The sequence below is a fragment of the Tamandua tetradactyla genome, chromosome 18 (genome assembly GCF_023851605.1).
Source record: "Tamandua tetradactyla isolate mTamTet1 chromosome 18, mTamTet1.pri, whole genome shotgun sequence".
Taxonomy (NCBI): Eukaryota; Metazoa; Chordata; class Mammalia; order Pilosa; family Myrmecophagidae; genus Tamandua; species Tamandua tetradactyla.
This window is the reverse complement of record NC_135344.1, coordinates 74,549,533-74,563,275: the sequence shown is the minus strand read 5'-3', so window position 1 is coordinate 74,563,275 and position 13,743 is coordinate 74,549,533. Positions and strand designations below refer to the sequence as shown.

Below are 13,743 nucleotides of genomic sequence, written 5' to 3'. Positions count from 1 at the left end.
CTGAACCATTTAATCCCATATAAATTCAGGTAGCTCACAGTTTCTATCAATATTCTGATTTAAAAGTCATTGTAGCAGGCAGCTCTGTTCAGGGTGGGGGTGCCCAGGGCTTCTAAAGGAAATACCATGGTTCTATCACACACTATGAAAACACAGTTTCATAGTTTGATGCTGTCTACTGAATTATCTTAATCCAAAAAGAAAGACTTTTCTTAATTAAAAAAATACTTAATATTTAAAACAACAAACAAAAAAATAACTGAAAGCACATTCATCTATTAACACAATGTTCAAGTACATAGCAGAAAAGAATCTCAATCTGAGTAGCCAGTTACAATAATAAGTCACAGAACTACTAAAGAAGGCCAGGCAATATGTATGAACATGATGAAGTATCTCCCACAATACTTTGAGGCAAAAATGTGTACTGAAAAAGAAAAGTAAATCACACTTGGGCATTTCTTATAACCACTTGTTCATTTATTCACCATTTTGAACTCAGCTCAGTTAGTGATATATTGATTTGCTAAAATTCTTCTCTATTTGTAATGTTGTGAAGAGAATTTCTTGTTTTTCTGTGGGGGGCAGGAGGGTGGAATTTTGGTTCAGGAATCAAACCTGGGTCTCCTGCATAGAAAGCTAGCATTCTTCCAGTGAACCACCAGGCACCCAAGAATTACTTTTAAAATTGTTCAGTGGGGCTTGCATTTTGCTTCCTAGCATGTTGGAGAATTCAATAGATTTTCTGAATTATTTGGTGATAGATGATACACACTCATTCTAAGAACATCTATCCTGTGCTGATAGAGAGTCAGACATTGAATAAGCCCATTGTAGGGAACTGATAGCCATGTGAAATAGATAGGGTGCCCCAAGCTGACTGAATAGTTTCAGGAACCCTTATTTCTCTCTTATCTCACCATGTGTTGGGGATTGAATCACATCCCCAAGAAAAGACACGTTCAAGTCCTAATCCCCCATCCTATGGGTGTGAGCCCATTTGTAAATAGGACCTTTGAACATTATCAGTTAAGATGGGGACAAACTGGATGAGGGCAAACTTTGATCCAATATGGTTGAAGTTCTTATAAGCAAAGGAAATTATACATGGAAGGAGAAGCCAGAAATTAGAAGAAGCCAGGGATGAAGCAGACCACCGTGTGACAGAGGCAGAGATGCAAGCCAAGAATTACCAGCGAGCCAGCACCTGAGGGCTACAGAATCCTGGAGAAAACATGGCCTGTTGAGTCCTTGATTTTAGATTTTTAGCCTCCCAAACCATGAGACAATAAATTCCCGTTGTTTAAGCCAACCCATTCTGTGGGATTTGTCACAGCAGCCCTGGAAAACAAAGACATCGTGTTTCAGATTATCTTGCCTATTTCACTAAATGAAAGATACAAAAAGAGGATAGCCCAGCAGTGTTCAAAGAGTGGTCTGTGAACCTCAGGGGTTTCTAGAGACCCTGGCAGAAATCTACAAGCTCCAAACTACTTCCATAAAACAGTAAGATATCATGTACCTTCTTTTCTGTTTACATTTACATTGACAGTTTAAAGCAGTGGTGAGAAAATTGCTCGTGCCTTAGCAAGGATCAAGGCATTGGCACCAAAGTGGTAAGAGGTCACACTGGCAATAAAAGAAAGAAAGTGGCTTAATATCCTTGATGAACCAGAAGTAGTTATTACTTTTATTAAATCTCAGCCTCAAAGTGGATGCTTTTTAAATATTCTGAGTGACAAATGGGAAGTTTGCATGCAGTGCTGCCCGCACAGGTGTGATGGCCACCTTAGTGAGGGTGGTGCCATGAGCTCAACAAACTGAGTTTCCCACAGCACACTGTTTCTACTTGAAAGAGCAACTGACTTAACGAATGGTGGTTATTCAGTTTGGGTATTTGGCAGGCATTTTACTTGAAAATAAATGAAGCACGACTGGGTATTTGGCAGGCATTTTACTTGAAAATAAATGAAGCACAACTGTTATTTCAAGAAAAAAACCCGACACCATTTGTTGCCAGTGATAAAATTCGAGCTTTTGAGTAAAAATAAGAATTTTGAAAGGTTATATCCATCACTGCAAACTTGAAAGCTTCCCAGTATTTATGGGCATTTCAGATAAGATGGTGGTGATTTTAACAAATGTGCTTTTTTTAAAAATATTGTATAATAAGGTGTGTGTTTTTGGTGGAGCTTCCTAACTCGCTAAACCAATAGTTTCAAAATCACCAATGCACGATATTACAAAGTATGTTTAAAAGTTCCATGCAAGGCATATGCCATGTGAGTGGGTTTTAAATGTAGCAGCAGTAATAACAGTTCATTGATGTGGCTTTAGATTCTACATTGCAGCTAACCTCCAAGAAATAATCACTGATTGAATTTTTGTGTGGTATCAAAGACAACTGTCCAAATTTCTAAATAGGCTGTTAAATTACTGCTTCTTTTTCCAACCACATGTCTCTGTGCCAGATTTTTTTCGTATAATTTAACCAAAACAACAAATTATAACAAATTGAATGCAGAAAGATAAGAGGATCCATCTGTCTTCCAATAAGCCAGACATTAGAGAGAGTTGCAAAAATATAAAATAATGCCTCTCTTTTCATTAGTTTTGAAAAAATGCCTATTTGAATAAATGTATTTATGTTAATACATAATAGTTTATTCTTTTAAATGTATTAAAATATTTTTTAATGTTTTGGTTTTAACTTCTAGGATGGTAGATATTCTTAGAACCCACGTTAAATGAAAGCATTTTGCGATCCTCAATGATTTTTAAGAATGTAAAGGAGTCCTGAGATCAAAAAGTTTGAGAACCATTGGCATAGCAAATGCTTATTATTTGGGGAAGCCACATGGCACTAATATAGTTCAGTAGCACAGTCCCATAATAATTATTTTGTTGTAGCCAATTTGGAAATCTTAAAAATAATCTTGAACCTCGCTACAAATCAATTTCTCTTTATTATGAACCTTCTATTTCTTGAAAAGAATTTTGCAGATAGTTAAAAAGTTCTAAGAGTATAAAACCAAACATCTTATTCTATTAGAACAAAACACTTGATAAATGTAATCAATTTTGTAGGCATGAGGTTTATGGCTACTTATTTGTTGTTATAATTAAAAATTAACATCAGAAAATTGTTATAAAAACAGCAACATTTTATATGCAATTCAGTCATTTGCTGCTTTGTATTTTGCATGGTGATCTTTAACATATGAGCATCTGACCTGATTAAGAGAATGGGTAACTGTTTAGTAAAACTTTTTTTTTATTTTATCTATAAATAAACATCATGCTTTCAGCTTACATATTAACATACTCTCCTGCATTGCTTTTTGCAGCTTTTGTCCATGACCCAAGACGACTACAAACCATCTGATGTTAGTATATCGTTAGAATTATTACATGTACATGTGGAAGTGATGTAAAAGTGACATAAGTGGAATTAATTAGCTCCTTTGAGTTTATTTTAGTGATCTATAAAGCTTTCATAAGTTTTGAATAATTTTGTTTTGCAGAACTTGCCTCTGATTTATTGCTGTTAAAACGCTGACATATAATACAGGATCATGTATAATCACACAAAATGTATTTAATTTTTTTCCTAAAGCTACATTGGTAGGTTTTGTTTATGCATTTTGCTTGACAGATATGTCTGTTGCATAGTTTGAATAGGAAATCTTGATGTCCATGGACAAACACATGTACATGCATTGAGTCTGTATGTGTATATTATATCTAAAAAATTATAAAGTCAAAGAGATAGAAGGAAAATGACCAGGAGACCACTCCTTAGCACACTCAGTGCTAACTTGACAGAGCCAGGCAGAGACCCTCAGAGGCTGTGCCACCCCACCTGAGACCTGAGGAAGTTTGCCTCAGTACTTAGGCTGAACAAGGCGAGGTGTGGAGTAGGAAAAGCCCGACTGGGAGGTGGGCTCCAGACAGAAGGTTCAGTGCATGGTTTTCAATAGAAATGTGACAAGATCGTATTTACATTTTGTTGCCATCAGTTGGTAGAGAATAGATTTGGAGAGCAAGTGTATACCATTCATAATTCATACTGTTAAGATGTCCAGCTTTCTGTGCCGAGATGCCAAAGGGTAGAAGAGGGCACAGTTGTGTTTTAGATACCGTGACTGCCCTCACAGGACTGCCTTCCCCCTGGGTCCTGCAGGGTCTGCTGGTGACCGTGAACTGCAATGCTGTGGATTATCACACCATACACCCCAACCTCCACCTAGAGAATGGCCCGAAAGCCGACACGTACTCCACCCCCCAATACCGCTGGGAGCCCTCCGAAGGATTCACAGGTAATAAGCTGGCCCAGCAGGATGCATGTCACACCAGGCCCTACCTCCATCAAAAGCTTGGCATCTCTCTATTGTTTCTTTATTTTCTTTATTTGTTTCATTTTGTTCTTTTTGTAAACCCAGTTGTTATCTTCTATCATCACTCTGATTAAAACCAGTTTTCTTAATTTCTGCCTAAAATTTGCTGCAACAGATTGCTAATTGTGTTCTGTCCTTGTAGACAAAATAAGTGGCATAATCAGGGCACACTTTGAAAATAAAAGGTAAACAATTATTTTTCATATATCAACTTATTTTTGGTGTCTCCCCCCCTCCACCCCCTACCTCATGCTTATATATACCTTTGTCTTTAATTAGAGATTGTAATTATTGTTAACAGTTTTACTGGTCATTGCAAAGTGTTTTGAGAAAGAGATGTGATTTATTTATTTATGGGATTTTTTTTGTGTGTGCCTATTTCAAAAAAAGAAGAGAGTCAGAACTTGTTCTAGTTCTTTCCTCTTGGTTTTTATTTTGAAGGAATACAGACTATTGCTAGAGATAAGTAATCAGTGACCTGCATCTAAGATCTTACTCTCAGATGTATTTTTTTGGCCTCCACTGCATTTTTTTTATTTATTTAAATGTAATCAACATTTGAAAAGCTGCAGCTCCTGTTTGGAAATGGAAATTTCTGGAATCTCTTGAAGAATGTGAAGATCTATTAACACTAGTCCCTGGTTTCTGTAAGTTAGCTCAACCTCTGTTGTCACTGCCCTACTAGGGAAATAGGAAATCAAGACCTAAAGGAGCATACCAGTTCATACAAACAGAACCAGTAGTTTATTATTGATAGGGAAAAAAAAAAAAGACAACAGAAATCATGCACAGTGACTACACAGAAAGTGCGGTGGGTTTTCATCTCTTTGAATATGGCATTACAGTGACAATTGTCTTTCATTTTACTGCCTTTAGTAAACAACCAGTAGCCATCCGATTTGCATCAGTAGTTGATTAAGCTTTCTCCTGTGTCCTTTTATTATTCTTCATCAGGCATATTCTGACTCTCTATTTTCCCTAATCTTTTATCACTACCTCCCACTCTTGTCCTTGATGGTTTGAACTACTTCACAATGCATATAGCCAGGCACACTCTTCAATTTTTCTCAGTAAGCTCAGTTTCCCACAGACTTCTGCCCCACCCCAGAAGTCATCAGGGATTTTCAGGGACCCTGGGCTCCAACACCATTTCCTCATTTCTCCTTCCTGCATGTGTCATTTTAGTTTGCAATCCAGGCTTACTGGAAGGTTTTCCTTTACTGGCCATCTCAGAAAACTACTGTGATGCTGTCCCAAGTAGAATCTTTAGGTCCCCTGCATCAGAACCACAGAGAGGAGGGCCTGACAATCAGCATTTTATGACTCTTACACCCTCTAAAGTTTGAGACTTTTAGTCCACAACTTAGGCATCTTTCTGTTTACACATTATTTTTTCAGAGAAGAGATGAGTAGAATTTTGACTGATGACAAGGCAAACTCAAATATGCTCAGATCATAACATTCTAGTTTGCCAGCTGCCGAAATGCAATATACCAGAAACAGAATGGCTTTTAAAAAGGGGAATTTAATCAGGTGTTCCAAGGCCAAGAAAATGTCCCAGTTAAAACAAGTCTATAGAAATGTCCAATCTCAGGCATCCAGGGAAATATACCTTGGTTCAAGAAAGCCAATGAAGTTCAGGGTTTCTTTCTCACATGGAAGAGCACAGGGCAAACAGTTTCTCTCTCATCTGGAAAGGCACATGGTGAACATGATCAGGGTTCCTCTCTCATCTGAAAGGGCACATGGCATCATCTGCTAGCTTCTTCTCCTGACTTCCTGTTTCATGAAGCTCCCCGGGAGGCATGTTCCTTCTTCGTCTCCAAAGGTCACTGGCTGGTGAACTCTGCTTCTCGTGGCTATGTCATTCTGTTCTCCTGTCTCTGAATCTCTCTCATTCTCCAGAATGTTTCCTCTTTTGTAGGACTTCAGAAACTAATCAAGACCCACCCAAATGGGTGGAGATGCATCTCCCCTAATTCAGTTTAATAATCACTCTTGATTGGGTTATATCTCCAGGGAGATGATCTAATTACATACAGTATTGAATAGGGATTATTCTGCCTCTAAGAAATGGGATTTTGATTAAAACATGGCCTCTCTAGGGTACATACATCCTTTCAAACCAGCACACATAAATTGAACTTCAAAAGTAAAATCAATAGTGGGAAAGTTTCTTTTATTGGCTCTATATACCCGAGAAGCATCCCAACCACCAACACTGGTATAAGCCCTACCAGGTTCCATTTCTTTGTGACTCACGAAAAAGCCATGAATTTTCCCATATAAACCCTTGGCTTGCTCAGCCCTAACATGGGAGGAGTGGAAAACAGAGGCTTTGCTCCCACCTCCCCCAGGGCTCACTGAAGGAGCCCACCTGTGTTTTGTATGGGCACTGATTGCTCAACGCATTATAATTTTTTCTCATAGTGCTAAACAACTCCCTACTGAAGCCCATTTATATGTAGCTTGTATAATTTGCATAAGAAAAACAGAAAGGACATTCTACTTAAGTGTGTTCCTCTTACTACTTCATCTGTCAAATCAAAGCAGCTTTTCTGACAACTTTAGGAGCACTTTCAGGAGAAATCCTTCCTTCACTCTTGCACCTATACTTTTGTGTTGCTGGTCTCCTCTTCCCACTTTACCATGTTTTCTTAACCTTAACCAGACTTTTCCATCCTCAGCCTTTTTTTTCTCTCTGCCTCTTTCCAAGACCTAACAGGAAAGTGTGGGCCACAGAACTTACTCTGTCAGAGGGTTTGGTTGGTTTTCTGGTTCTCTACATATTTACTCTAGCCATACTCCATGCGCCCTTTGTATTAGTTATCTATTATCAAGTAACAAATTGCTCACAAACTTAGTGTCTTAAAACAGTATTTATTATCTCACAGTTTCTGCAGGTCAGGAATGTGGATACAACTCAGCTGGGTTTCCCCAGCCCAGGGTCCCTCAGTGGGGGCCAGTGTCTCAACTGAGGGCCTGCTCCAGGCATATGCATCTAGCTCCTGGCAGGTTCTTGCTGACTTCTTGGGGGGAGGTGGGGAGGGGAGGTAGGGGACTCAGCTCCTTCCACTTGGGCAGCTCACACTACAGCAGCTGGCTTCCCTCAGAATGAATGAGCAACGGAAAGAATGAGAGAAAGCACCCAAAGGAAAAGCCACATTTTTGTAACCTTTTCTCAAAAGTGAAAAAGTATTTGGTTGGTTAGAAGTGGGTCACTGGTCTCATCCATACTCAGGGTAGAGAGGATCACACAAAGGCATGAGTGCCTGGAGATGCAAACCCACAGGTACTACAGCCCCAGCACCTCCCACACTCCGAGTTTTCTGTCTGCGATTTCTGAGCACTTACCAGGCAGCCCTTATCGACTGTATTCTAAAGAGTCTCATTAATTGGAAGTAATTTCTGAAGTTTGAAATAAAAGACTGTGTTAAAAATCATACATGTGATGTATGATTATGATTATTAGGACATTATGCAAAATGTGTACCTTTGCACAAGTAATTATGTAAGGTATTTGTCTGTCTAGAAAAGAAAGAGGAAGAAGAGGATGAGAAAGAAGAATATGAAGATGAAAGATGCCATGAGGATAAAAGAAGTGTTAAAGTTCATGCCATGGTCTCTGTGTTCCAGTTTATTATGAAACAAAGTTACATCTGTGCTCTTATTGCAATGATGGTAAATATGGGGGATTAAAGCAAGCATGGTAGAAACTGACCCCACCACCTCACTGGTTCAAGGCTTGGCTCTCCTGGCCAGCACAAATACCTTAAGCTCCCAGTGCCTTGGCAGGGGATGGTGGATTATGTTAATTTTTCATGGGTTTTCTATATTACAAATTGCACAACCATGTCCTCTTCAACTCTCCTTCACTTCCTTTTAAATATGAATACATTCCTCTCAAATTAACTTCTTTGGTTAGACTATCCTCTATTTTGACAACTTAAGCAGGCACATTGAAGAATTTTCCTCAGAGGTATTAAAATCTTCAGAATTAGCATAGGGTGCTTTTATTGCTCTCACAGAGTGAGAGTTATGTCAACATCTTAGCTTAGATTTTGGTGAGACTTTGTTCAATCTTAGCTGCAATAAATGTTTGGTCAATGTGGTCATCAGGCAGCCAGGGTCACCCAGAACTTCTGCCAATTATGAACCCCTAGTTTGTACACTTACCTTCTCACTTGTAGATCTATCTTCCATCTCCAGCATCACAGCTTTAAAAAATAGTCCTATGGTTTATAGATAGACGATAAAAGAAGAATTCTCCCTTTCTGAAAACAAACTTTCTTGGGAAACTTGCTTTTTTCTGAGGAGCCTAATATTACTATTTTAGATAAAACAATTCCAAGTTTTATAGCCCATGGTAAGAGCCTAGGGGCACCTTTGAGGATAAGAATAAAAAAATCTCTAGAATGTGAAGAGAAATAAATGCCTAAACATAGCTTCCTCAAGCAGAAAATGTTTCTCAAATGAACTTCTGTGTAGCTAAACTTCAGTTTCGCTAAGTATCACAGCTCCATCTGGGAGGAAGTTAAAACAAGAAAGCTCCTCTAAATTAAAAATGGTTCATTTGGGGATTCCAAACTCTATTCTTTAAATAAAATTAATTCTGCACACTTTTGGTTACTTCTTGACTTTGTCTACATATCAATATCTACTTAAACTGTAGCCATTCTTTGACTTTTAAATATTGAACTTCTCATAAATGAAAGTTACAATTTTGCTTCTGAACTTAAAAGAGCATACCTTTTTTCTTTAAGTCAGATAAGTTTTTATCTTTCTTTGTAAAGAACTACAGCTTAAATTTAAGTACATATTTTGTTACTCGATAGAAAAAATATATTTAAAAACAACAAAAGAGAGCAAACCCTTCATTATAAAAATGTGTTCCTTTTCTGATGCCATTGTTTGTTTTAACTCAACTATGAGATTATTGTTTTAAGGGTGCCTACTTTCCATGAAGGCACTCTACTCTGTAGCGAACATTTTGTCACAGACAGGAAGAGAAGTCCCCAGGAACCAAATTTGTCAGGATGATATATGTGTTAGTTAAAATAAAATAACAAGTATGAATATACCAACCTATCAGACAATTCTGTAACTGAGCATAGTAAACAAAATAATGCAGCTTCTACTTCCCAACTTCCACAGCTGAAAAACAACTATAATTTAGACATCACAGGGGGTAAAAGAAAAGAAAAAATCTTCATAACTTGGTTTCCTCCCTTTTCCACCCTCACATTTCCAAACGAAACTAGTGTGTGGGGGAAAAATATGCTGAAAGTATAATATCTGGGAAGATGATGGTCTGTATCACAAAGACATAGCAAAGTTATATCTGAGTTTCACTCTGGTGTACATGTATTAAACGCATCATTTAATGCAACTCATTAAGCTTTACCTATCCTTTCTTAAACACTGTTTCTAAGAAATAACATTTTTCCTGAAAATAATTCAGACTTGATAATGATTGTGAGATACTAATTTTTTATTTTTAGTTTATAATTATCAAGAGCTTTAACCAACAATTTTAAGTAACTCATCACTCAAAAAAATAGCTATTATTTAGAGCAACTTTGCAAATTGCTGAGAGGAAATATTTGTTTGTTCCAAGCTGACTTGATTTATCTTGATGCCTGTCTACTTTCCAGAAGGAAACAGACACGTAAAACATTTTGATCTTCACAAATAATTTTTGACCATTCAGGTTATTCAGGAATAGGTTTAACTTTAATTAGCCCCAAACATATCTAGAAAATGTTTTTTAAGGTCTTTTCTCAAAATCACAGAAGCAAGGAGTATGCTAACACATGATAGGTTTTCTGAAGTTAATAATTTGTGAGACTGATTTACAGATTATTCTTGTAGCTGCCTTTTGAGATGCATTTCTGATTCTTTGGAAGTTTAGTGAGAATGGAAGAAGATGTATCGGTATTTGTCCAAAGGTATGAAGACACTTTAGTCCTTCTTTACTCAGCAGAACCTGCGATAAGCCTTTATATTATGTTGGCTTGGTTTTACTATTTTAGTTGTGCAGAAGCTTAGCATACAACTTCCTCATGTAAATTTCCTAATTTACATCTTCTTGGGTAGTCTACTGTGAGCAGTCTCTGAATCCCAACTTGTATCCCTAACTATTGTAAGTATCAGACACTTTTATTAGCAACTTCCACAACAGCATCTGATACCAACTGCAAATAGTTCAATAACTCAACCAATTCAGTTCTGACTCTTACTCCCCAGAGTTAGGCCACATCCCACAGGTACAGGGAGGTCCTCTACAAGATGATCTACAAATTTGGAGGTTCCCACCATCCCCTTGAATGTGATAATTCACTACAGCGACTCACTGAAAGACTCTGCTTTCTATTATAGTGTTATGATGATAGAAATATACAAATATGAAGAAGCACCGAGTTTTTATTATGCTACACGTAGAGATTCTAAGATTTTTCATTTCTCAACTGTAGTGATGACCCATTCTTACTTACCCTCACACATAAGAGCTGACGCCAAGCTATTTTAATAAAAAGAGGGGGAGAAGAAACTATGGTTGGTTTTAATACTGTAAAGTTGGGTAAAGCTGAAGAGATGTTGGGCTATGGGAGGTGGGGGAGGGGTGGAGGAAAGCCTTGGAATAAAGAGTCTTGTACCTTTGACTCTATTCCCTAAAGAAAGTCCAAAAGCTCCCAGTAGAATCAGTGTTTCCCTCTTCTTCCTCACTGTGACATGAGTTGGGGTCTCTCTCCAGTGATCTGCCATGAATTCTTCCTCTCTCTCCTTTGAAGTTCATTGACCTTTTCTGTTCAGATGGCTTTTGACCATGGTCTTTTTTTCTTTCTTTCTCTCCTGAGGCATGGAGCATTACGTACCATAGCTGGTTGACGTTTGTGTTATTGATTTGGTCCTGTACCCTTTGGATGATACGCAACAGAAGGAAATATGCCATGATTAGTTCTCCATTTATGGTGGTTTATGGAAACCTGTTATTGATATTACAGTATATATGGAGTTTTGAACTTCCTGAAATTAAAAAGGTGCCAGGATTTTTAGAAAAGAAAGACCCTGGAGAACTTGCCTCAAAAGTAAGTGTCTAGAAGAATGATACAAAACCACAATAATCATAATCACTATCTCCAAGCAAAAACATACACAAATCTATTCTGAATATTAACTATTTTGCAAAATTGAACAGATACAAAACTGTAATAAATCATTTATATTGTACACAGGTCTCTATAATTTAAACTGGAACAGATACTGCATCATACTTTTAGATTTTGTTTTTAAATGCAGTGCTTTACCTCAAAGAAGGAAAAAATGTATTAGCCAGTAATTGGATTAATAAGAAAATTCAGTACAAAAACATATGAAAGTGTTAAAGGATTTACTTTGATAGATATCAATTTATAAAGCATTCTTAGTGTATTACTGTCAGAGATAAACATTGATTATTGATTAAAAAAATAACTTTTTCTGATGATGCCCTAAAAATTTTTTCACAGTTAAAAGAAAAGTTACAGTGTAACAGCTGTATCTTTCGTTTTTCTATTGATTACATGATATGCCTTCATCCGCAGTTGTTTTATAATCTTTCATTATTCATTTATTTCCATGGGCCATTTTAATAGAGTTTTGATTTCAGATGAGGTGCCCTGACTTTACTATCCTGTTAAGAGTGGCAGACTCGAACACACATCCCTTTTGTTGATCACGTTAAGACAGTAAGAGCAGTTGGATGAGCATATTGTACATATTTGATTAGCCTTGGCATTTTCCTCCTCTAAGCAGACTGAACGGGACTACCACTTACAGCACATAAAATCCACCTTTCTTGGGAGCACCCACATTGTTTACAGGTCATCAGACACCCACATCCAAAGCTATGGGGAACTGGGTAGCTAAGGGTTGGTCCTGATAACAGATTTTTTATAGGAGGCTTGGTAAAGGGAAAAAAGTCATTACAGATGCATTCTAATGGCCTTTAGGGATTAGACCATAACATCCTGTGTTCATGGATGTAGCTTCGTTCCTTCATTTATTTATTCATTCATCCAACTCCAGTACCTACCCCAGCCCTAGTGTCTCTCCACCAAACCTTACTCCATACTGGAAGTCAGGACTCTTATTCATGGTTCACCTTCATGGGACTTGTCTTTTATTTCATTCTCTCCCTCCTCTTTCCTCTTAAACACATTCAGACACACAAACATGTTCGTGCGCACACATACACAACTGGTAATTTAAGAGAAATTCAGACCCTTGTTCTTTGACTGTTACCACCTAACTTGAAATCTCAGTGAGGCTTCTAAAAACTGCATGCCAGTCAACTAACTGAATTACCTAATTTAAAAGTTTCACTTATTTGGGAAAAACCATTATTTGGGAAATGTGCTACTCATTAAAAACAAAACAAAAATACCATGATTCTGGGGAAACTGGAGTCTGCATTTATATTTAATGTACCCAGTAGCTCAAAAAAGAAGTCCAAGGCTTTGTCATAGGTAATTAATACTAACACAACTAAGGCTCATAAAATCTCCATAGCAATGATAATAGTCAAAACACAGTAAATACTCAGTGCTTGCAGAGAAATGTATGAATCACTGTCACAGAAAATGAGAAAAAGAAAAAATATGTCTTCCGCTCTCAAAGATCTGGACACCTCCTCTAGCCAGGCTGAGCCACTGTGGAGTATTCTGAAGCTCCATGAAAACATAAGTGCATGCAGAAACTTGAACATGATGTTCATAGTAGCTTTATTCACAATAGACAAAAAGTGGAAACAATCCAGTGTCCATCCATTGATGAATAGATAAATAAAATGAGGTATGTCCATATTGTGAAATATTCTTCAACTGTAAAAAAGAATGAAATACACATGTTACAGCATGGATAATAGTTGAAAATATTATGTGACATGGAAGAAGACAGTTACAAAATACCACATATTGTATGATTAATTTATATGAAATGAAATGTCCACAATAGATATATCTATCTGCACAGACAGAAAGAAAATTAGTGTTTGTTTAGGGCTGAGGGTAGGAGCAGAAAGGGGAGGGATGACTTGGAGATGACTGTCTTGGGGTTTCTCTCCAGGGAAATGAAAATGTTCTGAAATTGATTATGGTAATGGTTATACAACTCCGAATATACTGGAACCCCAGCAAATTGTACTTTTTAAACAGATGTGTGTGAATTAGATCTCAGTACAGCTGTTACACACATACACACACACAACTGTTGTATGCTAGAAAAGGCATTCCCTGAGAAATGGAAATCCCTGAAATCATATTTTTTCTTCCTAGCCTTCAAGAAAATGTTAGTTCAAAAGGATGGA

At 37.3% G+C, this 13,743-nt stretch overlaps 1 protein-coding gene across 15 annotated transcripts in view; it reads left to right on the top strand.

Moving 5' to 3' along the window:
• PIEZO2 (piezo type mechanosensitive ion channel component 2) overlaps window positions 1-13,743 on the top strand; it is a 562,484-nt gene that overhangs the window by 409,277 nt on the left and 139,464 nt on the right. For 13 of the 15 annotated variants that reach the window (XM_077135995.1, XM_077136003.1, XM_077135992.1 and 10 more), the window contains 4 exons: window positions 3,348-3,386; window positions 4,184-4,319; window positions 7,930-8,078; window positions 11,255-11,485. In XM_077135995.1, coding sequence (XP_076992110.1) covers window positions 3,348-3,386; window positions 4,184-4,319; window positions 7,930-8,078; window positions 11,255-11,485 — 555 coding nt within the window. Of the gene's footprint in view, window positions 1-3,347; window positions 3,387-4,183; window positions 4,320-7,929; window positions 8,079-9,226; window positions 10,346-11,254; window positions 11,486-13,743 lie in introns of those variants that run through there. The other 2 variants (XM_077135993.1, XM_077136004.1) reach the window with 2 other exon arrangements.